Source organism: Nesoenas mayeri (assembly GCF_963082525.1).
Source record: "Nesoenas mayeri genome assembly, chromosome: 2".
Taxonomy (NCBI): domain Eukaryota; kingdom Metazoa; phylum Chordata; class Aves; order Columbiformes; family Columbidae; genus Nesoenas; species Nesoenas mayeri.
Genome location: NC_137543.1, coordinates 50,993,418 through 51,019,143, shown reverse-complemented (window position 1 = coordinate 51,019,143; position 25,726 = coordinate 50,993,418). Strand labels below are relative to the sequence as shown.

At 43.1% G+C, this 25,726-nt stretch overlaps 1 protein-coding gene across 5 annotated transcripts in view; it reads left to right on the top strand.

The window, feature by feature from the left end:
* The window catches only part of GREB1L (GREB1 like retinoic acid receptor coactivator), a gene marked incomplete at its 5' end in the record, with an annotated part of 63,048 nt that extends 38,498 nt beyond the window's left edge, over positions 1-24,550 (top strand). For all 5 annotated transcript variants that reach the window (XM_080339253.1, XM_080339255.1, XM_080339252.1 and 2 more), the window contains 16 exons: positions 1,076-1,209; positions 1,897-2,236; positions 6,473-6,588; positions 6,963-7,207; positions 8,263-8,828; positions 9,430-9,532; positions 12,686-12,841; positions 13,047-13,186; positions 15,713-15,874; positions 16,200-16,404; positions 17,107-17,272; positions 18,434-18,661; positions 19,562-19,703; positions 20,813-21,013; positions 22,183-22,321; positions 23,912-24,550. In XM_080339253.1, coding sequence (XP_080195379.1) covers positions 1,076-1,209; positions 1,897-2,236; positions 6,473-6,588; positions 6,963-7,207; positions 8,263-8,828; positions 9,430-9,532; positions 12,686-12,841; positions 13,047-13,186; positions 15,713-15,874; positions 16,200-16,404; positions 17,107-17,272; positions 18,434-18,661; positions 19,562-19,703; positions 20,813-21,013; positions 22,183-22,321; positions 23,912-24,075 — 3,207 coding nt within the window. In that variant the 3' untranslated portion in view covers positions 24,076-24,550. The remainder of the gene's footprint in view (positions 1-1,075; positions 1,210-1,896; positions 2,237-6,472; positions 6,589-6,962; positions 7,208-8,262; positions 8,829-9,429; positions 9,533-12,685; positions 12,842-13,046; positions 13,187-15,712; positions 15,875-16,199; positions 16,405-17,106; positions 17,273-18,433; positions 18,662-19,561; positions 19,704-20,812; positions 21,014-22,182; positions 22,322-23,911) is intronic.
* Between the last annotated feature and the right edge of the window lie 1,176 nt (positions 24,551-25,726).

The window sequence follows — 25,726 nt, the reverse complement described above, 5'->3', positions numbered from 1 at the left end:
AGTCGTATGTCGCAGTCTGTCAAACCTGTTCATTAATTCTCTGGTTCTAATAAAAGTTATGTGCTAGGTTAACAAGTTACAGTGTAGTAGGTGCTGTCATTATGCAGAGAAGACGTGGGAAAGGTCTGTTTGACATTTTGTGCCATTAGCTTTTTTCACCATTTCAGCCGGATTCTCAGGATGTTTTGGCTAAACCTGCTTTAGAAATATCCTTTTCTCCTATTCCTTGTTTGGTAAATTTATATCAAGTTTGACTTTACAGTGTTGAGTGGACCATTTGTGTCTGTAAAGTGTCTTAAAGTCATAGCTGTAAAAAATAGCTAAGAGTAAAACGAAGTAGTGGAAATGGAGTGAATTAACATTCAAAGTTTGCTTTTTGGTTGATTGTTAATATAAGCCAATGTGGTGACCTTCTGTAAAATGGTCTAGACAATTTTTTGTTTCCCAAAAGTAAAAAAATCAACAACTTTCCGTCTTCCGATAAAAAAAACGACCCACAAAAAAGGGGGAGACTGAATGTGACTAATTGCATTCCTAGTGATTACCAGTGATGTAAATGCACTGGAGACCATGCTGTCCTTCCAACAAAGGCCTCGTGAGGCAGCAAATATTCTGCCTTTCTGATTGCTGTCTGCAGATTTACATTCTGGCGAAAAAAAGATTGGTTTCTGATTGCCATTAGAGACGTGTAGAATCTAACAATCAAGAAGAATTTTGGAAATTAATAATCCTTCTGTTTTCAGGTTCTGCCTTAGAGAGAAATGAAATAACAGTTGTCAGTAGATATAAAGCCAGAGATAGAGAGTCAGAAAATAATTAGCAGGATTCTAGAAACCCCCTGCAATCACAAGTAGGAGATGTATTGAAATGTTTGCAGGGACCTATGTCTTTCTTTCCTAGCTGTAGACTAGTTAAATAAAAAACAGTTTACATTTTACTGTATTCTTTGAAACAAACAAATAACATTGCTGAGCGAGAATGAATGAAAAGAAAGGACACTATTATTGGAAAATACTTTGGAAATTAAAATTGATTCCAGTTTTCCTTATGTTTTTGCTATCTTTGTATGGAGCAGGACGACACAGCAAATGAGGACAAGTTGTACTTTGGTTTGAATGAATACAGCAAATCCCTCCAGTGGGGAGTCACAAGTCCCCTTTTGAGATGTGATGAAACCTTTGAAAAAATGGTCAACACGCTTTTAGAAAGGTAAATAGGGAGCTTGGGATTCTTCTTGATTGGTATCTTAAGGATACCTTGAGTAGAATTTGATTTTTATTTTTTTTAAACAGTTTGCTTGTGAATTCATATCTGTTTTCACTGCATGTAGCTGTAATGAGAGAAACATGTGCTATGCAAGTTAAAAGGCAAAATGGCAGTTCAGATTTGGCTCAGAGGCAGCTTGTCCTGTTGGTCAGTCTGACTTTCTGGTGAGAAGTTGAGAGATGTGAAATTATGAAGTTACTTCTCTCACAAACCACTCGAAGCAGCAATGGTCCTCCAAGGACATAGAACAAAAAGCTTATGGACAGTGAAGTAGTTATTAGCCTGTGCCGTTAAAGTGAAACACATCCGAGAGGATCTGTATCTCCATCAAGCTGAAGATCTTTAGCTGAAATTCTGGCCCAAATGAAGGTAACAGAAATTCATAATTCCAGTTGCTTGAGCACATGACTTAGCTCTTTATCCTCTGCGTTTGGACTGTGATATACATTCCTTTAAAACATAGGTAGGTTTTGTGCAAAATCACTGTCCATGAAAATCAAAGGCTTTGTTCTTTGAGCACTACAGAAAAAAAAATGGATAGTGCTTTACCGTATGGTCCTGTTTTTTTGCTAATATTCAGACATTGCTATGACTTTGCATGTGCTAACACAGAACCATATCTCCTCAAAGGTACCCCCGGCTGCACAGCATGGTGATCCGCTGCTACCTCCTCATTCAGCAGTATTCCCAAGCTCTGATGGCTCTCACAACCATGGCCTCCCTAAGGGATCACAGCACACCCGAAACACTCAGCATCATGGATGACCTTATCACCTCTCCAGGAAAGGATAAGAATGGCTGTGGCCACATGCTTGTCATTAGGGTGCCATCTGTGCAGCTGGCCATGCTGGCCAAGGAGAGGTTACAAGAAGTAAGAGACAAGTTAGGTCTGCAGTATCGTTTTGAGATCCTCCTTGGGAATCCTGCCTCAGAGCTTACTGTTGCGAAACACTTTGTGACACGGTTGAAGGTTAGCAGAAACTAAACCTTTCTTTGTATGCCTATTGTAGTCATCAGGCAGTTGTACACATTTTGTGTTCATTTTCTCATGCTTATAAGTTAATTATTCTATAGGAAAAGGGTGCATGTTCTCTGTCTGTCTCCATGAAAGTTTACTGTACTTCTGGTGAACGTAAATTACTTAGAAACTTGGAAGAAAACAGAATTGTTATTGGCCCATGAAGTCAAATTTTGGATCTTATCTCTCTTGATAAAGCTGAATAAGAGCATGATCAGATAGATTTTGTCTCTGAATCTCAGAAAGCAGAACTCAGCTCGCCTTAGGCAAACTAATTCTTTCCACCAACTTATCTGTCTGTCCAGTGTATCTGTTGTCTGCTCTGTCCATCCATCTTCTGCCCTTCTGATAACTGGTAAAGTATTCTGTTTGTCACAGACTTCTTTTCTTAAACCACTGCACGCTGAAAGCCTCTTCTGCACAGCATACAGGCACCAAGCTAAACTTTTGCATGGATTTATAAGAGCATGGTTGAGCCAGCCAAACTTGCTTCTTGAATTAACCTCATTACATTAAACAAAGAGAAGCAGATTGCCTGCCTTGGGTACCAGCCTGAAAGTAATTCTGGTTATCTGTCCTGATCCTTGCTCTAAGCCTCACAGAGATATTCATTTCCTGTTTCTACTGTGAGTTATACAACACATTCAAAACCACAAGGAAAAGGAATTAATTTTGTGAGCCGTTCTCAAACAGTTTGCCTACAAGGAAAAGCAGATAAAATGTCCTTTAAAGAAGCTACCACCTCTGCTTCTCCAACCTTTTCTGCAGCAAGAGAGGGAAGAGAGGAAAGTAGTAGTTGTGAAGGAGAAAACAACACGTGAGATAGTAATTCTGCGCTGCTGTGGGGTTTTTTTGGCTAGACATTCATTCCAACCTTAAATCATTCTGGATTATGAATCCCGTGGGGGTTTCTTTATGGCCCTTTGCCGTAAAGGGTTGCAGCCCTTACACATTGTTGGAGCAGCCTGTGAGGCCTTGAGTGCAGATCAGGATTGAGTGTGAAGCTGTTGCAGGAGAATATGGAGCCGTTCATCTGGAATAGAGGAATTTTGATCAGGCAGAGAATGAAAAAGCTTATTTTTCTTGTTGCTCTCCCCTACAACATAAGAAACGTTTTGGGAGTAAACAAAGGTGTAGAATTCTGGACTTGTTTCTTTCCTTGCAGTTGACTAGAAAAAACCCACTCAATTCTCAAACGTGCATCAGAAGGGAGTGAGAAGGGGAGTTCATTTGCCCAGAGATAAGCCTGTGTTGTCTTCTTAGGTGGGTTATCCCAGTGGTGCTCCAGAACAATGAAGCTTGCCTGTGAGTCTTGTGCTGGGCAGCTGTATCTGCCAGTCTGGTGCCAGAGATAACACGGGGTATCTGAAATGGTGTGAGCGTATGTTTCTGCAACTGGTTCCCATTATAAAATTAATCAGCCGTGCTACCATTGAGTCTAGTTTATTGCAAACAATTTTGATTTAATCTCTCTGCTGCTTGGCTTTTCTCCTGATCTTATATGGAGAACTGAAGCTGGAGGACTAGAGCAAGTGAGGAACTGATCAAAATGCTGGTCCCACCAATAACTGCTGTTGATTGCAGTGAAAATTAGACTTCATCCTGACCTTTTTCAGGGGCAGGGAGGGAAAATTTATGGCTGTTGTGACCCCAGATGAAAAATTTGACTTAATTTAGCCTCTCCCTAAGCAGAGTGTGTGGTGCTGTAGCGGGGCAGGGGGTGGCAGCTGCCTCTGCAGTGCTGGTAGCTGGACCATTCCCCTCCCTGTCACACCAGCCCTCTGGCCAGCCAGACAGGTCAGTCCTCTCCATCAAGGAGCCAGGCTTCAAGGGGGATGGTATACCCAGAGGTACAGAACGAAAGAAGAAACGGAAAATAATTTAAATAAATGGTTTTAGCAGGGCCTGTTGTTATAAGACAAGGGGTAATTGTTTTAAACTGAAGGAGGGGAGATTCAGGCTAGACATGAGGAAGAAATTTTTTTAAATGGGGTGGTCAAACACTGGCCCAGGTTGCCCAGAGAGGTGGAAGGTGCCCCATCCCTGGAAACATTCCCGACCAGACTGGACAGGGCTCTGAGCAACCTGATCTGGGTGAAGATGTCCCTGCTTATTGCAGGGGGTTGGACTGGATGCCCTTTGAAGGTCCCTTCCAACCTAAATTATTCTGTGATTCTGTTGATCAGGCATGGTGTCATGGCATACCCTCTAAGTGTAACAAGAATCAAACCTCTCTCGACGCATTCAGGTGTGAGAAGCCCAGAGGGATGTAGCTCTTTGCCCCTTCTGAATAAGATGGTCAAGAAATAAATCTTCTGTATGCAAGTTAATGGCTTAAAGCACCAGACACTCAGGATTCTTTTTAAGTCCTTAGGATAGTGCAAAGAAAATGAGCTTTGTATTTGTCTTCCCCTATTTCATTTTCTAGCCATGCACTTTTGCAGAAACTTCTGTCACTGGAGAGGCAGGATAACACACAGCCAGACTAACCCTGCTGAGCCAGAAAATCTCTCTCTGGGAGGGTACTGGGGAAAGAGAACAGAGCCATAGCAGAAAAGGGGAATATTACTTTGAATCATGCTCTTCCGAAGCTAAGAACAAAATAATCATAGGGGTTTTTTTGGTGGAGGTTTTCAAAAGGACAAAAGGCTTGCTGAGTCACTGGTCCAGCAGTGAGTCCTCCTTTTCGATCCCCTTCACCAGTCAGAGGAGATTACTTACAAAATATGACTTTTCTGGGAAGGAGGAAGGGTAACGAGAGAACACGTCGATGGTACAGGTTGAGACTAGAAGAACCAAGAGAGAATTCAAGATAGGGTTCTTCTAAAAGCTTTGTGGAAAGCATACCTTGCAAGAAGTCTTGTTTTGTCAAGAGAGTTGTGTCTTGTCTTGCACATCTGTGCTGAGAAGAGTAATATCTATATATATGTATTATTTTTAATGAGCAGTTTGAGTGGTTGAGCTTGCTGTCATGACTCAATAAAGTACATTCTGTGCCTCAGCTAGATAAGAGTCTTCTCCAGAACTGATGTTATCTGTTAGTAATAAGACAGAAGGAAAACCTTTCTCCAACAGGTTGATATGCTGTTGCTCAAATACTTGGAGATTCTGTAACTACAAGGGCTTAACTTCCTTAGTGTCTGATCAGTGTGGAAATGTGAAGTCTCTGCTGTCATTTTTCCTGGTGGTATCCATAGCACATTGACAGGAATCATAGAGTCATTTTAGTTGGAAAACACCTTTAAGATCATCAAGTCCAACTGTTAACCCAGCACTGCCAAGCCCACCTCCAAACCGTGTCCCTAAGAACCTGTGAGCCTGCGTTTTTGCATTTCAGCTTTGCAGTGTTTGTAGAGATAGAATGGCTTCTTTCCTTTCAAAGTGAGCGGCTCTGAGTCTTTCAGCTTTACTTCTTTTTAACAGCTGCTGTAAGGTGCTCAGGCCCATCTTGATCAGATACTGCCTGTATCATCTGGAAGTCTGGGCACCATGCAACACAGCAAGAATGGCGGTGTTGCTCAAGATAGAGCAATATTTTCAGGAGGTTGCATCCAATGCAGAGAACACAAATGGGCTCAGCCAGGTTCAGTAAGCTCTGCTGAACCAAGGGGGCTGAAGGGCTTTAGAACATGGAACTGATGCCACCAGCCTTTCCAGTGTTACGGGAAAATGGTACAGTTTTATGGTCTTGGACCTTAGTAGGCTGTAGGCAAGGAGTCCTTTCTTTTGGGATTACCTCCTGTGAAAGGGAATTTTTTTTCTTTCATATGATCTTTCATTAAATAGAATAATTAAGCAAATAATTGAGGATCATAGAATCACTTTTGTACTCCGCTTGAAGGTTTCTTTGGCTTTACGTTAATTTCAAATAACTTCCATCTGTGCCAGCTTCAAATCGAAGGCCTCAACTGCATTTTTCTCTGACAGGCCACACTAATACCACACCAAGTGTATGTGTCCAGCACTGAGTAACATATGCTATGCATCCTTTTTCTGTGCATTGAATGCTTGGCTAACACTTTGCTACCAGAAAAAAAATGCATGCCTGTACCTAAGGTCTCTTTCTTGTTGGCTGTGGGGTAAAGCAAACTCACTGTACAAAGAAAAAGTAGGAACTGGGAAAAAACCCAACAGGTGGAGGTTTGGAAGGTGTCATTTAAATGTGACTGGAAGTTTCTCTGTTCACAGGCTTGGAGGGGAAACGAGCAGGATGACTGGATCCCTCGCACCTATCAGGATTTGGAAGGTCTACCTTGCATTGTTATTCTAACTGGCAAGGACCCACTAGGAGAAACTTTCCCCAGGTGCTGTTATTGCTCTTGCAATATGGCTGTTGTCTAACATGTTGAGATAAGCTGGGGGGCTGATAAGTGGTTTGGTACCATCTGGCTATTTTTCACACACGTGAAAAAAAAGTATTTTAGACTTTGTTTGGGAACAGTTTAAAATTTTGGAAGGTGTGGTTTGTGAAAAGTAAAGCTACTGTAATGCCTGGGTCAAGGAATGTCTGTGCAAAGTACCAAGGAGAATAACTGATGGGCTGGGTATTTTAAAATTATTTTATATTTACTGGCTAATAAAATTGTTCATGAATATTTAATAAGCAATTAAAGATAGGGAGCATTCTTCAAAGTCAGAGAAAACAAAGCTTTCTTTTTTCTTGGGTTGGGTATTCTAGGTCGTTGAAATATTGTGACCTTCGACTAATTGACTCAAGCTACTTAACTCGGACTGCATTAGAGCAAGAAGTAGGCCTGGCGTGCTGCTACGTCTCGAAGGAGGCGATTCGAGGGCCTATTGTAGCTCTTGACCTTAGTGAGAAGGAGCACGAGAAGGCTAATGGGAGCGAGAACGACTCCGACGAGCTGTTGATAGACTTGGACCGACCCCAGAGCAATAGCAGCGCTGTCACTGGAACCTCAGGTCAGTTACTCTGCTGTTGTTCTGAGAAAGAAGTGTTCATTCCTGCGTCACTGGGATTTGAATGCAAACACTGGGAAGTTTAGTCAAATGTGGGTTGCTTAGCTGTGTCCTGCTGCAAGCTAGGCAACGAAATGTTGGTAGCAGATTCTTTCCACAGTGAGCAATTTTCCTGCGTACAGCTAAAAGAGGATGGTGTTGCAGTGGGAGGATGGTATGTCATAGCTAACTGTCCCTTGTGAATTTTATTTTTAAACTTACATTTCACATTTGTTGCTAATTTAATCTGGCAGATCCTGAAAAATACCTTAAAAATCAGAGTAGAAATAGATAGTATAAAATTTTAGGAAAAGAAAAGTGCTCTGTGACTGTGAGGGGTAGATCTTTGCCTCCTTGCCAACAGCAACGGAATGGCAGGGTCTTCCCCTACCTCTTCCGGTGTCTATGGAGCATCATCTCCCACCAGGCCTTCCCTTCCTTGCATTCCTCAGACACTTCTGGATCCCTCCCTTTTTTTCCCTGTGAGTTTGAGGGAATGAGACAGCTGAACTGAACCTTTACCGTACACCAGATCTTCCCGTACATCAACTAAACTTGACTGCTATGGAGGAGGGAGCATATCCCAGTTCACATTAAGGCTGCAGTGAAATGAATGCTCTGTTCCCCATAGGAAGGAGTGTCATCTTTATCTACCTATATGGTGGTGTCTTATACTTGAATTTCAGAAGGTTGTACCATCAAATTCCAAATCCCAGGTGGGGAATGGTAGCTAATATACAGAGCTTAGCAGTCATTTGGGGTTGGGACACTCGTGTTTGGATTCTGAACCTGAACAGAGGGGGCTGTTGCCTCTAGAGCAAGAGGGACAGATGGGTGTCAATGATTTATTTTAAAATGGTGAAACACTGACCTAAGCCACATGGTGAGCTCGCCCAGCAGCACTCATTGAACAAAGTATTTGAAGGTTAAGATTGTCCCATAGATGAAGTGAGTTAATGATTTCTTTGCATTTTTTTGTCGGCCAGTATCTCTTCATTGCCTATTCTTTGTTTCCCCAGGTTCCCTGGCAGACAACGGTGTGAGCTCCTCGAGTGCTGCAGACAAGTCTCAGAAGCAAGCACCGTCACTGAACTTTCAGACTGTGGCTCACAGCTCAGTTGATGAGGGAACTTACCCCAGTTTCACAGCCGGAGAGACCCTGAAACAAGAATGCGACTCCCTGGGTAACCAGATGGCAAGCAGCACCACTTCAAAACTATCATCATCGCTATCTTCGGTCTCTCAGACATTTCGGTGGCCTGCCCATTCAGCCAAAGACAGCAAGTCCCTCCGTGCCGCTCTGCCACGTATTGTCATCCTGTCAAAAGCCGCCTACTGCCTCCTGAGCTCGCAAAAGAGTGGGAATTTGCCTTCCTCCTCTTCCCTCCTTCCTCATGCTGATGTGTCGTGGCTGAGCTCTCTGAGGCCTCTGCTTCACAAGGACATGAGCAGCGAGGAGCAGTCTCTCTACTATCGGCAGTGGACAACGGCCCGACAGCACCACGCGGACTTCAGCAATCAGGGTGAGACGTCTGGCACGAGGAGTTTTCACCCCAGGCGGCTGCTTTTGACAGGACCACCGCAAGTAAGAGAACAGTTCCTTCCTCTTGCCTTATTAGCAGGATGAGAGGACCTATGACAAGGACTGGGGATCGTACTGCAAAGGCCCCCTGAAGGGCTGCACACAGCGTTGTATTTTGAGGTCAAAAATCAGCCAAATTTTAAGGTTAAGTCCATGCTGGAAGGGGTAAGGAGAGGAAGGATGATGCTGCATGTGATGTTGTAGCCTAAATAGTGGAATTGTAGAGTTGTTTGTGTTGGAAAAGGCCTTGAAGATCATCAAGTCCAAGTGTTAACCCAACACTGCCAAGTCCACCACTAAACCATGTCCTGAAGCACCACAATGAAATATGTGTGGATGGCACTGGGCATACAACTGCTGTGAGTGTATCAGTGGAGAAGCTGCCAATCTCCCTGCCTACAAAAGCAATAGAGGCTGTGGGCCAGGTTTTGCTCACAGATCGATTTTGTAATACTATTCGGCACAATGGGGAATATTTTGTCATGTTATATTTTCATGCAGAGCTAGAATGGGATAAAGTCAAAGGCGTTTATATGAAACATATCCATCCTTCCTTCATATGAGTCTGAGTTGGGGTTTGGATCTTTTTCTGTCTCTGGCTCAGGTGGGAAAGACTGGCTCATACTTGCAGTTCCTGAGGATTCTCTTCCGCATGCTGATCCGCTTGCTGGAAGTGGATGTGTACGATGAAGAAGAGATTAATGCCAGTAAGTATTTAGTATTCATTCTTAATATGCATATAAAGAGCCTCTGTTATGTATTATTCAGCAGTGACAAATTTTTAGGGTCATGGAAAGACTAGAAATTACACTTATCACTTGTCCTGTCCATTTGTGTATAGGTAGACTTACTCTAGGTGTCTGCATATATTGAAATATAGAGGGATAAAAATTTAAATTTTATACTGGGCTCAGCTGAGAACTATTGATTGTATTTTGGATTGATACATTTGGATAGCACAAAAATGAAAGTGAACACAAAACTGTAAATGGGCAACATCTGCCAATGTTACGTCTCCTTGCCAGTTTTTAAGCACTTGCTGCTTCTAAGCAGAACATTTTCAGAACATTTTGTTTCTGGACAAAACAGCACTATCATTTATGCTTCAGTATAAGTTAGATACCAGACTGTCTTCTGTCTGCAGTTCTTATGCTGAGGAAAAATGGGAGAGGGAGCCTCTTTGGATTTGCACTCATGTGTCAGATCTCACAGATCCATTAACTGCTGTGGCAGCACTTTGCCTTGAGATGCACAAACCCTTTCAGAAACAAGTCCTCTTTAGAAACAAGGATGGTCTTTACATAACTGTGGTTTTCCAATGAAAATAACTCTGTGATGCGTAAATCTCATGACTGTTAAACTTGCGTCCTGAAAATGTAGTTGTTGTGAAACCTTTGAAGAGACTAACTGCTCTATCTGCTCAGAAAGTGCTGTTAAATTAAAAAAAAACATCTGTTGATTTGGAGCTTTTGGGGGCTGTTATTCTCTCATTATTTAAACTAAAATACCCCAGAAACGTAGGATGAAGTATCAAAACGTAAGAGAAGTTCTGCATCATGCCATCTGGCCTATTGTAATGACAGCAACATGTCACACCCCTGCCAGGAATGTGTGAAGCTCCAGCAGAAGAGCAGTTTGGGTTTGTTTGGGGTTTTTGGTTGTGGCTGTTTAGCTCCCACTCCTTCTATTGGAATGCTTTTCCAGGGCCCCAGCTCTGATGATTGAAAATATTTTGTTCTCCAACCCAAATTTGTTCCTGTCCCAATTATCAACATTCTCTTTGGGACCAAAGAAAATATTAATTTTAAATTAAAATACTCTTTCTTTTCTTTGATGTTTGTTTCTATGGTGTAGTCAGGCAACAATCTTACCCCATCTCAGCATTTATGTGTGTCGCCTGGATCTTCCTCACAAGTGACAGGCTCTTTATTCTGCTTATCGGTTCAGCAGCTCTTGCCCGCACATTTATATTCAGTTTATCGTTCTGTTACATGGGTGACCATCAGTGAAAATATTAAGCAAGATGCCCCTCTACTGATCTTTTAATGTCATTGATAGTCTCCATCTGCCTTAATGCTTACAATGTTACATGCTGCTGTCTTCTGTTTAATCAACTTTTTCAATTTACAGACCATTCACTGTCTCCGTTTTCTTCAGATGTATTAATAATTTGGCACATAGTATCATATCAAATACTAAAGTCCAAAAGAATAACATGCGTTGCATATCCTTTGTTCAGAGAAATAGATATATCATAGCTGTATAATGAAAGTAACAGATTTCTTGGTAAACCCATGTTGCATTTTATTACATTTTTCATTTACTTCAACATCTTTAATTATTTCCTTCACCCTCCCCAAGTTTTGGATATTACCAAGGTCAAAATAATGAACCTAGAGCTCTATAGGCTACTGTGTCCCCTCTTAAATGGTGATAATATATGTGCTATGCTTACATGGAAATCAGTGTTTTGCCTCATTTCATATGCCTTTTCTTTTAGAAAACTGTCACGGAGATCGTTCTTTCTCTATTTAGAGTGTGTATCAAGCTTTTAGAGTTTAGTTTCCACCTTGACTTATAGTAAACTTTTTATTCCCTTGAAAATGTAACCGTCAAAAAGAAAATGAAAAAAAGGTGAGGTGATATAGCAAAAAAAAATTGGTTTCACACTCTTTTCTGAGATCTACCTCAGCTTGACATCTGGCAAAGCTTATTTTATCTCACACTTGTTGACTTTTAAGACAAAACTTCATCCACTGGTGAGCTTTTGCCATTCCTCATGGACTTTGTTCTTAGCGTCCTTTTTGACGTGGTGCCTCTGAAGGCCCTTCCTTCTGGTTTTTTTATTTTGCTTGGAGTGCTGGTTACTGGTTATTTGGCAATCAAGAAGTCCAAGCCTCATTTATAGGCAACTCCATGGTTTTCTCAGGCTGGCTGGCGTACAGAGGGAGCTTTCTCAGGATTCATCTGTATGGACAAACTAACAACCCTTCCCTTCGCTGGCAGCGTGTGTTCCTTTGAGCCTGATGCAGTGCCAGTGAGGTTGGTGGCCTCTCGCCTGCTGCTGGCTCGTGTTCTGTCGGGTCAGGCTGCATAGGGCGGGCATGTGCTTGTCTGTAGACCCAACGTTCGTTTCACCTGAAGTTGCTTTTCTAAAATCAGTAACCTCAGTTATGTGCCTGCTTTTGTGTGTTTTGCCATCTCATTTTGAACAGAATTGACTCATGTTCAAAGCTGCAGTCCAAGGTTTTTTTCTTTGGCACTTTCTAATGTGCCCATTACTTACACTTGATTTTCTACTTCAGACTTACCTCTCTTGGATCAAAGTAAGATAGTTCCAGTTGATCCTTGCTGGCCACATCCCATTCTATAACAGAAATGTGTCTTTTACTGCTTTTGTCATGTACCACCACCTCCTAGTTCATAACTTTATACAGCCTCTTTCTCCTTGCTTTCATCCTTTTCCTTTTGGGTACTTTTGCTTCTTGTTTACCCAGTGCTCCTTACTCCACCGCAGAGAGGCCTGAGACTACACCTGCATCTTCTGCACAGATAGGACCGTTCATTTGAGAATTTTGTGCTTAAACCGGAGTGAATTATACCTGAGCAGCTTGATGAGGAGCAGAGCAGATACATATGAGCCTCTTTTGCTTGCACACAGTTTCGAGGGAACTGCCATTTCTTTGAAGTGGCTTTGTGTGGATTATAATTTCAATTTTGATAATATTTATGATGTTCAAGGATGTCTCTGTGTGTGTGCGCACCTGTGTGAGTTCCCATGCAATTATAAATCAGCAAACATCACATAAACACCATTCAGTGAGTATCTGATACTGCTTACCTGAGCTGTATTTTTGCAGATCATACAGAAAACAGTGAAATTACTCAGTCTAGCAATGACCACTGGCCAGACATTGAGATCTTCAGCAAAATGTCTTTTGACCTGAGTGTACATGACCCCAAGTACAGAACTATAAGTCCTGTATACACAGAGCAACTCTCAAGAGTAAAACAAGGTAAGTAAAAGTTTTTAGGAATACTTTCTAACAAAGAACCAGTTTTTATGGGTTCAGATGAACACAGGAGTTCACAAGAGCCATTGGTCTCCAAAATGATACGGAAGAAACCAATTTGTGTGTTCTTTACAATTGATACCAGAATCACAGTCTGTGTCTTTTTAACACTCATAAAATTTTTGTTATTTCTTTTCTTTGTGCACAGAAACAAGCAAAGAAACAAAATCAGAGGAACCAAAGAAAAGGGAGACTGTGTCCATGATGCTGACCAAATATGCAGCTTACAATACATTCCATCACTGTGAGCAGTGCCACCAGTATATGGACATCAATCCCACCGCACAGGTTGGTGTCAAGGTCTAAGGGTAAACTGCATCCTTGATTTGTTTGGTGATTTCTCCAGGAGTTCGTCTCTGGTCTGAGGACTCAAGCTTTCACCTTCCCTGAGGTGGAACTAATTCTTCCATTCTCAGGGGAGATACTGAGCTACAGATGCTGAAGCATCAGCTGTGTCTGCTGCATTCTGTGTGAGCAGAGTTCTCCGCTCCAGCTGCCCCTGACAAAGGGTGAATATTGTGACTATTTGCCTCAAGCCAAAGTGTCTCTCAGCCTGGCCAGAGGGTTTGCAGCATCTCATGGGAGATAACTATAAAATTTAGAGGGTTGCTTGTCTTACCTAAATGGCAGCCATCCACACCTGGGATGGGAGACTGGAAGGCTCCTTCTTCTCATTGTATGTAACTGCACATGCTTCTCCACAGTAGCTTCAGAGTCACTGGACAAAAATGAGTATTTTTATCTGCTTAGTTAAAAACCTGATGACCTGTAAAACAAATAGTTATGCTTGCAGGAGACTGGCAGTAAGATTATTCATGGTTAGTAGCTCAGATGTTATTTCTTCACCATCACCAGTTTACTTGGAAGTTTCTTATCTCAAATCATTCTTTCCTTGCTTATTCATCTTTCCCAACAGCTTGCTATTAGGCTAACACAGCGTAGACACACTGACCTGGAAACACAGAATCATAGAATGTTAGGGGTTGGAAGGCACCTCAAAAGATCATCTAGTCCAATCCCCCTGCTGGAGCAGGAACACCTAGATGAGGCTACAACGTACAGTGTGGGTTACTACGGAGCAGCACCGGCAGCTCTGATGTAAACCTCATGCTTCATTGACACAAGCAAGCCCAAAGGACACCTGTTGTTCTATCCACTGTCTTTGGGCATGTGGTCAAACATAATGACTAGTAATAAATGTAAACACATACCTGTATGGGCAAGTGCAAGTTGTGTATACAGAATGATAATTGAATTCAGAGAAACTACACATCAAAAGGGGAGTCACTGGATAGCAGGCATTACAGAGGGAGATTCTTCAGTGCTTTAAAAGAACCTAAATAAAACCACTTTATTTTTTCATCTTTATGATTATTTCAATTTCAATTATTTCAGTTCTTTAGTAAAGAATATAGAAAGATGACTGCTAAGAGTAAATTATTTGAGTTTGTGTGAAGTCAGATGCTTTTGTAGGATGAAGTCTTGTCAGATACTGTGCTGGTTTGACTGAAAGTGAGTTAATTTTCTTCATGCAATCAGAGACTTTTATTTTTTTCGTAGCTAGCATGGTTGTTGTTTGGATTTAGTTTGAGAACAGGAACATAACACCCCAGGACAGAATTAATGTGTTTTTCCAAATCTTTTTCAAGTGTCTTTGAGTTGGAACAAAAAGAATGCAAGAGTTTGTTGTATTAGTTGTTGTCTGGGGGCCAAGGTCTTTCTGAGCTCTGCCCACAGGTGTGAGGCATGGAGGAAGTGGGCCAGAGCTTGACAGACAACCAGACTGATCAATAAGAGTATTCCAACCCATTAGCATCATGCTTCGTATTTAAGGAGAGCTGGATTTTCTGGCTAGGAGAACAGAGACGGAGACCTGGTCTATTTTGGTGGAATTCTGTTTGGGAGTTACTTTAGTTCAGTCTTTTACCATCCTGCAGTTTTGCAGAGGCCTCTGGGCCTTTCTGCGTTTTTAGTCTCTTCTCTCTCTGGGACCAGCTGTTCGGGACCAGGCTGCTCTCTCTGCCCAGGACTGGCTGCTTGCTGTGCATTGAGTAGCTTTTATTTTTTATTCTATTTTCTGGTTTAGATGTATTATTTTTTTATTTTATTAAACTGTATTTATCTCAGTCCATGAGCTTCTCCCTTCCCTTTCGATTCTCTCCCTTATTTGCGGGTGGGAGGTGAGTGAGTGGTTATCATGGTTGTGATCACCAGCTCGCCTTAAACCATGACAGATAGGTAGGTGCTTTGTATACACCTGCACAGTTCAGCGATCACCATGCAAACTTAAGCTAACGCAGATTCTTTACAGCCTTGTAAATGCCACGGTCTGCACCAGTTCCCTGGCTGCATAGCACAGTGTTGCCCCAGGAAAAATACCCAACTGCTGCTGAGGGGCCTGAAGGGCAGCACATTCTGCTATGGAGGTGCACTCGTGTGCTGCACTGCTCCTTGAATCTTCTGGAAAAAATTATTTGGACAGTTTATTTCACAGTATACATATTTTTTTCACTTCTCTTTGTAAATATTGATAAATAATTTCCAGCTTGAATGGTCTTCTGAAGAGTCCACTTGGGCCAAAGATCATTACTGGTACAAAAAGCCAGTTGTTTTAATAGCAAGGCAAGTTACACAGCCAGGTAATGTGGCTTATGGTAGAGAAAAATGAGAATATATTAGAGTTACTGAAAGAGGATGTTTTGGATGTTCTTCTCTGGTGCATTCCAGTATCATGACTGCAAGAGCAGGTTGCCATCTACTCCTTATGAGTTACCCACTTGCAAATCTTTCTTCCACTTTTTTCATTGTGTACAGATATCTGACTCCACTCTGCACGCATTCACCTTTTCATCCTCAATGCTGGGAGAAGAGGTTCAGCTGCATTTTATAATCCCCAAGTCCAAAGAGAATCATTTTGTCTTCAGCAAGCAGGGAAAACATCTAGAAAGCATGCGTCTCCCGCTCGTCTCTGACAAGGTGTGTGTGCTGCTTTTATCAATCTGTTAACTACGAATGCTGAATCCCATCAACTTGACGTAGTTTGCAAATCAACGGTGGTTGACTGGGTATTTTCTTTTTTCTTCTTGGTTTAAAGTTCTTTGCAGGGTTTCTGCCTGACTGTCTTTAGACTGGAGGTTTTTGTTTCGAGAATCATCCCTTTTTGCATTCCTAGTTTCCAGTTCATATATGTCGTAATGATCAGTAATTTAAAAATCCGGTATAAACAAAAAAGAAATAAAAATCCATATGAGGAACAACCTGCATTTACCTAATGTTTCTAAAATATCTCCTGTTCTGGCAGAATTTGAATGCAGTCAAGAGTCCTATCTTCACACCATCAAGTGGACGTCATGAACATGGCCTCTTGAACCTCTACCATGCCATGGAAGGCATCAGCCACCTTCACCTCCTTGTAGTCAAGGAGTACGAAATGCCGCTCTACCGTAAATACTGGCCCAACCACATCATGCTGGTCCTGCCAGGCATGTTCAACAATGCTGGTGTTGGTAAGAGACCCCATCAATGCGTTGCTATGAAGGCAGCAAAATCCACGTTGGACAAGGTGGATCACGTTGCTGTAGGAAACTTTACAGGAGCTCCTCACATTCATGCTGTGATAATAGCAGCAATGTCTGTTTAAAATACACTAGTGTGTAAGAAATGTTGTTAGAGATGTGGAATATATGTTTGTATCGATCACCCCCCTTCCCGGTTTAACATCTGATGTTTTATAGGCCATATTCACTCATTTTACTCAGCCCTGCAGTGTGAATGTTCATTCTATACATTTTACATACGATTTTTCAAATTGCAACTTGTTTAGTTAGATGAGGCTAAATATTAACTGCATCTGAGCACAGGGGGCTTGAACTTTGGACTTCACTTTCAGGGATGCTGACTTTTTCCTGCAAGAGCTTTGAAAGGAGGCTCAGATGCTAAAACTGAAGCTTTCTTGGTTCAAGTTATGCTACTAATGCCCACAAAATCATGTTCTGCAGAGTCTCTTGAAAGGTTCGGTTTTATTGCCATCTGCCTTTTAGATTTACTTGCACTGGAAAAGGGACATACTGATTTCTTTATAAAGTGAGATATGAGCATGAAGTTCATAAAGTGTAGTTATTGCTGATGTTCATGTAGCCTTTCTCTGGGAAGAGAGTGATAGAGTCTAATAAAGATCTCTGCATGTTTTCTTTATGGTGTTTTCTCAGGTGCTGCCAGGTTTCTTATAAAGGAACTTTCCTATCACAATCTTGAACTGGAACGAAACCGCTTGGAGGAGCTGGGAGTCAAGCGCCAGTGTGTGTGGCCATTCATCGTGGTCATGGATGACTCCTGCGTCTTGTGGAACATGCACAGTGTCCACGAGCAGTCAAGGTGAGTAACCACACAGTGCTTGGGTCCCTGCACTGATCCAGGGGAGGTTTAGGTTGGACATTAGGAAAAGGTTCTTCACCCAGAGGGTGGAGGAGCACTGGTACAGGCTCCCCAGGGAGGTGTCACAGCCTCAAGCCTGACAGTGTTCGAGAAGAGACTGGACAACACCCTCAGACACATGGTGTGAACTGTGGGGTTGTCCTGTGCAGGGACAGGAGTTGGACTCGATGATCCTTGTGGGTCCCTTCCAGCTCAGGAGATTGGATGATCCAGCAGAGACAGCAGCATAACCTGTGACTTAGGCCCTTCTCTAGCATCTGATGGGGTATGAAGGACCAGATAACTAGAGAAGTTGGGCAGCTGGAGCTGCTGGTAACCTACTGGAAGTATTGCAAAGCAAAAGCAGGGGCTTTGATGTAATAACACCAGGCTGCCTGTCCGAAGGGCCTCACCAAGGTCATTATTCACTCAATTACTCAGGCCAGAAACTGTACATTTGGGCATTATATATATTGTCTAACATGAAAAAAAAACCCAAACAACTCTTTCCCTCAGAACAGTAGGAAGGCTGTAGATTTATCTTTTGGCCACCACCATCCAGCCTCTGCTGTTGGACATTTCCACCTGGCTCTACCTTCACATCTGTGCCCCACAGTCAGTTCCATCAACAAACCTCTTCTCACGCTTGTTCTTTGCCTAAAGCCACTCTTGCTTTTAGTGACTGAGTTATTTCTCAATATGTTACTTCCCTGATTTGTTTTAATTCAATTTGTGGTTCTCAACGAAAACAGTTTATTTTGGGAACTTTAGCTTTTCAGAAGGCATTAAGCTCCTGCTTTTCTGAGCGCTTATGCTGTCCATTATGGAGAAAATAGCCTTCCAGGAATGGAGCGTGAGGCGATTCCTTTTCCCTTTCTAAATTGCTATCTAAGACCCTATTCTGCTGAAGGACCCATTTTCATATAATGACTAAATTGATGGGATAAGATTAGCTGGTGGCTGTTTAAAAAAAATCTGCATTTATCTATGCATTTTTATAGCATCTAGAGTAAACACTTTAAATGGTTAATGGAATTGGTCCTCTGCATACACACACCTATATATATGCAGTGTATGTTATATAAATATAATAAACCTTGTTTGTATGATCATGTTTTGCAGCCAGTCCCTGGAGCCTGGGGGTTCCAGCAAAAATGTGTCTCTGAAGAGCGTCCTCCAACACATCGAAGCTACCCCAAAAATTGTCCATTATGCAATACTGGGTGTTCAGAAATGGAACAGCAAGCTGAATGCCAGGAAAACAAAGGCTCCGTTCTCCAGGTGCCACGTGCATGATTTTATTCTGCTCAACATAGACCTGACCCAGAATGTGCAATATGATCTGAACAGGTAGGCAATATATATACGTATGTGGTAAGATAATATACTGTCAGATGAACAAATAACTTTCCACTATTTCCTTCATTTTATTCCCCTTCTCACCCAGCTCCATCTGAAAGCATTTGCAGTAAAGTGTTGTTTTCATGGGGCTTTACCTCTTGTTTTCATCACAGACTGATGCAATATCCAATTTCCAGCCGCCCTGGCCAGATGTATTTAAAATAAACCCTGTCTCTGGAGCTGCAGCCTGATCCAAGGGCACCTCACCCTGGTCTCCTGCTGCTGTTTTCAGGGATCCCATGTATTTGAGCGAGGAACTGTAGCCTCTCAGTGTGGCTTCCAGAGCTCTTGATTTCACATTCTCTGGCTGGTTGAATTATAAGATGGGAATCAGCCCACAGAGTGAACAATTACATCGTAAATAGCGCAAGATAAATATTACATCTCAGCTGCTTTGTCTCCTCCAGACAGGTATTTGTCAAAGCCACTTTTATCCCCTGATTCCAGTTCATCAAAAAGCATGTCATGTAGAACTGGCTTGTTTGGAAATGGAGGTTGGTCACTGCAGAGCTACTCTCAGTTCTAAAATATATCTAAAAATAGGAAAGGATGAGGAAGAAATGACTGATGGCAGTACATGATGGGGATGAGAGGGCTAGTCAGACTTGGTATGGAAAAGAAACATCCAGGCGCACTGAGAAGAGAAGAGTTGGTCTTCAGATGACCAGAAGTTGGTTTCCAGGAACACGCTGAAGGAGCGGGGCTTCAGAGCTCTGTAGAGAATTTGGATGGGAACCGTATCAGATGGTCTCCAAAAATCTCTGCTGAGCCCGCTCCGGTGCATTTCAGCAGTGGGTGTGTGAATATTTGCCACACAGCTGGTTTAGTGATCTTGTGTTTGATGTCCAGGTATTTCTGTGAAGATGTAGATTTTAATCTGAGGACGAACAGCAGCGGCCTCCTCATCTGCCGCTTCAACAACTTCAGTGTCATGAAGAAACATATTCAGGTTGGAGGACAAAAGGACTTTGTCGTCAAGCCAAAAATCATGGTGAGTGTGGACGTACACTCTGTCAAAATGAAAGGTCACACCAGGACCTGTTTCCCTTAGAAATAACAAATTCTCTAGCCCTTTAGATTTATTTAGTGCTTGTTTGACATTCATGGCCTGCTCCATGGTAGGGCTGCCACATCAGAAATAGGAAATATTATTTTACTCATTATAAATTATTAACAATAACCCTCCTAATCCATTAGAAGATGGACTTGGATTGCAAAGAGTGTGGTCTAGCTGGTATCTCTGACAGAGGAAGAATTTGCAGACATACACTATGATCAAAAGCAGGGAAGTTGTACTGGAACCGGTTCTAATGATTTTAACACAGCCACTCGTTTCCAGTGTTTGCTGGTTTGTGGTGACTTTCAGTCCTCGCACTTGCTGATGAAAAGAGACCTGAGGAAAGGCACTGAAAATTGGAACCTTGTGAAATGCACTTGGGAAATCCAAATATTTACAGAAATGGTGTGGGGTTACCAATTATTTTATACAGAGTATGTTACACCTGTGCTGGCTTTAAATGGAGGTATATTTTGAAGGGGTGGTTTTAATCTAGCAGTCTTAGAGTTTGTGATCCTGGTGGTTTTAAACACATCCCATACCATCCCTCTTTCAAAAACTCACCCCTGTATTTCAGATTAAACTGATTAAGCCCCAGATTTTAGTATTTTGGGAGGCCGTTTTCTGAATTTTCCATTTCTTGTGGTTGCAGTGGAACCTGTAGCTGTTGCCTGGCCTATGAGAAAACTCCACAGAAAACGTTTTCTGTGGCTGACTCCACACAAAGAGGATGTCATTTCCTAGGCTGTCCAGGAGTAAGGCAGGATTAAGGGTGTTGTGACAGTTTGAAGTCCTTGTTTTATGTCCCTTCTTCAGGCAAGCAGATACCCCAACAAGTACCAAGCAACCACAGAACGAGTAATTCATTCATTCGTGTGCTGTGGTGCTGTGTCAAAATTGAGTGGAGATTTTTGATTCTTTCCCCCAGCTTTCTCTCTCCTCCTGCCCTGTCGTGGTGCTCCCTTCCCCAGCTAGAGGAGCTTCTGCAGAGAAGATGCACTGAGTACGTGGGTTAAAAGACGCTCCCCATGGTTTCATTGCAGGTTTCGGACAGCCTGGCACCAATAATGCCTCTTCAGTACGTCTGTGCCCCTGACAGTGAGCATACGTTGTTGGCAGCCCCGTCTCAGTTCCTCCTGGAGAAATTCCTTCAACATGCGACATACAAACTCTTCCCAAAGGCCATCCATAACTTCAAGAACCCGGTGTTGGCCATTGACTGCTACCTGAACATCGGGCTTGAGGTACCAAATATTGGCAGGGATTGGGGATCATGAAATGCAAATCTTCAACATCTTTCTTGTGTTGAAGAGGCCTTCTTTCATGCTCCTTCAGCATCAAGGGTGGTGTTTGAAGACTTTGGTCTCAAATAGTCAGACTCTGCTGCTGGAGCCAAAGGACCAACTCCACTGGAAGAGCTGGCAGTGAGGTCTCCCAGCTGGCTGGGGTGGGTAGAGACACAGAGGTCTGTGGTGGATTGATGTGATTTTTCAAAGGAATTGGGCGTGTCTGTCTGAAATAATATTTCATGTGAAGCAAAAGCCCAAAAGCGATGCCATTCTTGGCAGAACTGGGTGTGCTACTTAGCTGTTCGTATAAAAATGATCCACAAAATCGTTTAGATCACTGTCATACCCATACAGCAGTTTATCACCCATGTCTGATTTGGCCTTGCAACAAACTTGTTTTGGCTGAGAGAGTTTCTGATGTGCCCCTTTCCTGGTGTCTTGCTTCACCGATGCACAAAGCTCCTCCTTTGTAATGCAGCTCTCCTTTTAGATGCTTTCCTTTTTATGAACCTGGGTTTCTAGGGAAACCAGGGGCTTGCAAGTATGTCTGAGATGCCTGGAGATCAGGATTTTTGAACCCATTGGTCAGTTGGAACTGCATCTGAAGCAAGGTGGAACTCCAACAAGGGGTCTGTTCTGACAAATTATATGGGGTCAGTGACAAGATGGAGAAGAAATCCTTTGGTACTGAACAGCCATCCCAGCACTGAAATACAGGAGAGCCCCAGCACTGGGAACCACTTGGTTGATGCTTGTGGTCGGCAAGAGAAGACACGTGGCAGCGCAGAGGAGTTCAAGCTCCAGCAGTTTCAGTACTCGTGGAGTTGCTTACGGTGTTTGATAACCTAAATAACCTAAATAATCATAACAGTGGCTATAAGCGGGTCATTCATAGAGAAGCAGAAAATCAAGCTGAATTACACGGGGCCCTGAAATGATGTATTGCATAGTCGGTGGCCCAATCTGAATCTACAGGTTTGTCCCCTGTGTTATTTCCTGGGGGAGGTTTGCTCAGTCCTGCGTTCCCATCGGACTGTCATTTCACCAGCACCAGCTGACTGACCTGTCACCACTCAGTCATATTCCACTCCTCTTCAGGTCTGTCTTTCCCCCTTCCATTCCAGGTGGCCATCTGCTACATCAGTTCCCGCCCGCACTCGGTCAACGTCAACTGCGAAGGGGTGTTCTTCAGCGGGCTGCTGCTCTATCTCTGTGACTCCTTTGTTGGTGCAGACCTCCTCAAGCGCTTCAGGTTCCTGAAAGGTAATGTCCTGGGTGCTTTCCTGCCAAGCAACAGCACGGGGGAAAAGGGAAAGGTGGAGGAGTAGCCAGCTCCATTAAACAGCTCTGTTATTTTCAGTTAGTGCTGCAGTTGTTTTCAAGAGAAATAGACGGCGTGTTTCTTTTGGGAGTGTCTAAAACTTCTGCCCCTGTTGGTAACAAGTGCAGGTGGTTGAACCTTTGATAAAGTACAGTCATTGAATTATTTTAAACTAATATCAAATGGAAATAGGTGCGGAAAAACAAGGATCAATGGAAATAAGTCAGTGAATGGTGCAGTCAGCAGTGTGTTTATAGTGTGGGTGTTACTGCTGAAGAGAAGAAATTCTACCCTAGTAATCTGTCTTTAATGGCAATAAATACTCAGTACTGTGGATCAGGGCAGCTGTTAGCTGGAGCCTGGTGGGGTCAGAACTTCAAAAACCTCATTAATATCTTCTTTCAATGTTTTGTCTTCAATAGTAGCACACGGCAGATTGCCATAGGCATTCGGTGATGCTGAAGCACATTACAGAGCTCCTGGGTGTCTGTGTTGGCACGGCCGAGCTATTTCCCTCTCGCACTGAGCGAGGATGGTGCAGGCACAGGGTGGGCAGCGGGGGTGACCCTGCGCCAGTCCCAGGAAGCGTGTTTTGGAGGTTGCTCCTGCACCCACTTGTTCCCCCCCAGCACAGGGGCAGTGCAGGAAGGCGCAGCCATGCAGTGGCCGCAGTGGGGATGGTGCTGCTGCCGCCAGAGCTGATGTGGGCGAAACGTGGCCAGAGGGACCATGTTGTTGTTGTTTCTTGGGCCAGGGATAGTTTCTTGACAAAAATGGGCAGTGGATGCCTGGGTAGGAGGAAGTGCCTTCACCTGCTCACATCAGGCAGAACTTGGTCAGAACTCAGATCAGAACTTGAACTTCCCATGTACCAGGTGTGTGGGCTAGAGCCTGGAACAGAGGAAGCCCTGATGGTGTCCTGCTCTCCTGCTCATTACATGACTGTGTTGTCTGGTGACACCAGGTGGAAGGAAGGTTGCAAGTTTGTTAAGACAGAGAAGTCAAGGATTTGGTTTGTTATTCCTCTCACAGAGCTTTGCCAAGGGGAGCTCTCATGCTTAAGGAAGTCATAGCAGATTTTCTCAAGAGTCAGACGTGTGACAGGTTTGGATTAGTAGAATTTCATCATTGACTTTGTAGAAACCTAAACGTCCCGTGAGAACATAGGCTTTATTCTTTTGGCATAATTATCAGTCATGATTTAAGGATCTTGGACTCAAGTTTGCGTTGTCTCTGCTATGGCTGATGACGCTAACTCCAGTCAGGCAGTGATGTCCTGCGATACAGAGCAGACCCCACACCACGACTGCTTCTCCCTGTCCATGTCTTCCTGCAAATGGACACATTTGCCTCTGTCCCAGGGCTCCAGGACTGAGCTGAGCCTGGGCTGTGGAGAGCTGTGGGTAGACCCTTCTAATACTTCTCTTTCCTTACCTAGCAGCAGAGATTTCTTTAAAATACTTTAGGAAAATGAATGAGGGAAATAGAATTGTTATTGTACCCTGAGAATCTAACGTGCTTTTCAATCGAAGGTGCCACCCTGTGCGTCATATGTCAAGACAGAAGCTCGTTACGGCAGACAATAGTCCGGCTGGAGCTGGAGGATGAGTGGCAGTTCCGACTTCGGGATGAGTTTCAAACTGCAAACAGTAGTGAGGACAAACCGCTCTATTTTCTTACCGGGCGCCATATATGAGCTTCGCTAAGACATCGCTAACGTAGAAAAAACAAACTTTTTTCTTTTTTTTCTTTTTTTTTTTTAAAGTACAATCACTGTGGAGCAAAGTGCAACCAATATTTATCTAGACTGCTCTAAAGGATTCCCCACAATTCTGAAGTAGGCTTTATTCCTAGAGATGAAATTACCGCATCGGTCAGGATTTAACGGGTCCTGGTTTCCAGGTATTTTCACATCAGTCCCAACCGCTGACACTGATCACACACCTGTAGGATCTAGAAGGTGACGTGATTTGGTTGAAGAAGAATTCTTTGGATATTCAGCTGAGCTAGAGGAAGAAGCTGCTCTCTCAGCAGCTGCTGGCTTGAATGTGGTACATGAAACACGACCCAGCACGTGGGATTTATTGAAGCTGCGTGGAGGAGAGCCCGCTGTGTCTCTTCGGCTCTGTACTGTGGTACAGGAATACTCAGGGGTTTGAAACTACAATATAACGTAGATATTTGTATTAAAAAAGAATAGTCTTGTTCTCTGTGCAGTGTTAGTTTAAAAAATGTAATTGTGTATGTATTGAAACTGTCTTTGGCAAAATTTCCACAGATGCTCAAAGTTTACTACTTAAACCTGAACAAATCAGCAGAAGCGTGGCAGGCACTGTGCACCCAGGTTCTCCTAGCAGCGCTTTTTCACCTGTTGGGCACCTCCTCGACTCCAGGGACAAAGCAAAAGGTTTCTCCTAGATGCTCTCTCCTCAGTGAGAGGCCAGAATAACTTGCCAGCAACTCACTTTCTCACTCTCATCAGAGTTTTGAAGACCTGTGGTCTATCCTCCTTTGCATATTGCAACAGGTCCTCCTGTATGTCTGATGCCGCTGTGGTGGGCCGTACGCAACTTCTACTCTCTGTGTGCTTTTCACTCAGCCCCAGTTGGCTGCAGAGCTGAGATCAGGTCCATGTAGTCGCACCTGTACGTGAAGCGACGTACCAATGCACGTGCAGGAGGGCAGCGCTGCCTGAGCCGGAGCCGAGGGAAGCAGAAGGTGTTTCACAGCAGCTCCAGGGGGGAGCTGGGACTGCTCAAGAGATACTCTGGCCAGCAGCAAACACGGTTGAATGCATCGCCCAACACTGTCAGCCCTTCATTGGTTTTTTTAATTGACCTCTGGAAATAGTGGTTGTAGCAGCAGTCACACATTGTTCTACTTACAAGCGTGTTACTGATCCTCGTTAATTTGTTCTGGAACGAACTGGCTCAAGTAGCTGTTGGTTGTCAGGGTTAAATTGTAGCAGTGCTGTCCTACTGGCGCAGTTTGCAGGGGTTACCCCGCGGAGGTTTCTGTACAAAAAAATTAATAATGACCCCTTTATTAAGAAGAAAAACTCAGCATATTCTTCAAAGTGATTCAAGAATATCTAATTACTCCCAAAACAGCAATGAAATTAATACATCTTTCTACTTGACTTGCAATGCATTGGAGAAGGACCTGCCAAAGCTGCATGAGTTTTTTTACACCTAGTGTTAGTTAAGCAACTTTTTTTATCTTGTGAAAAGAGATGTTTACAGATGAAAAAACATAATATATTCAATGGAGGCTAAAGGAAAATGGTTTGCATATGCCTGTGTTAATGTAGCTTAATTCTGACGCTGTACATTTAGCAAATTCCAAAA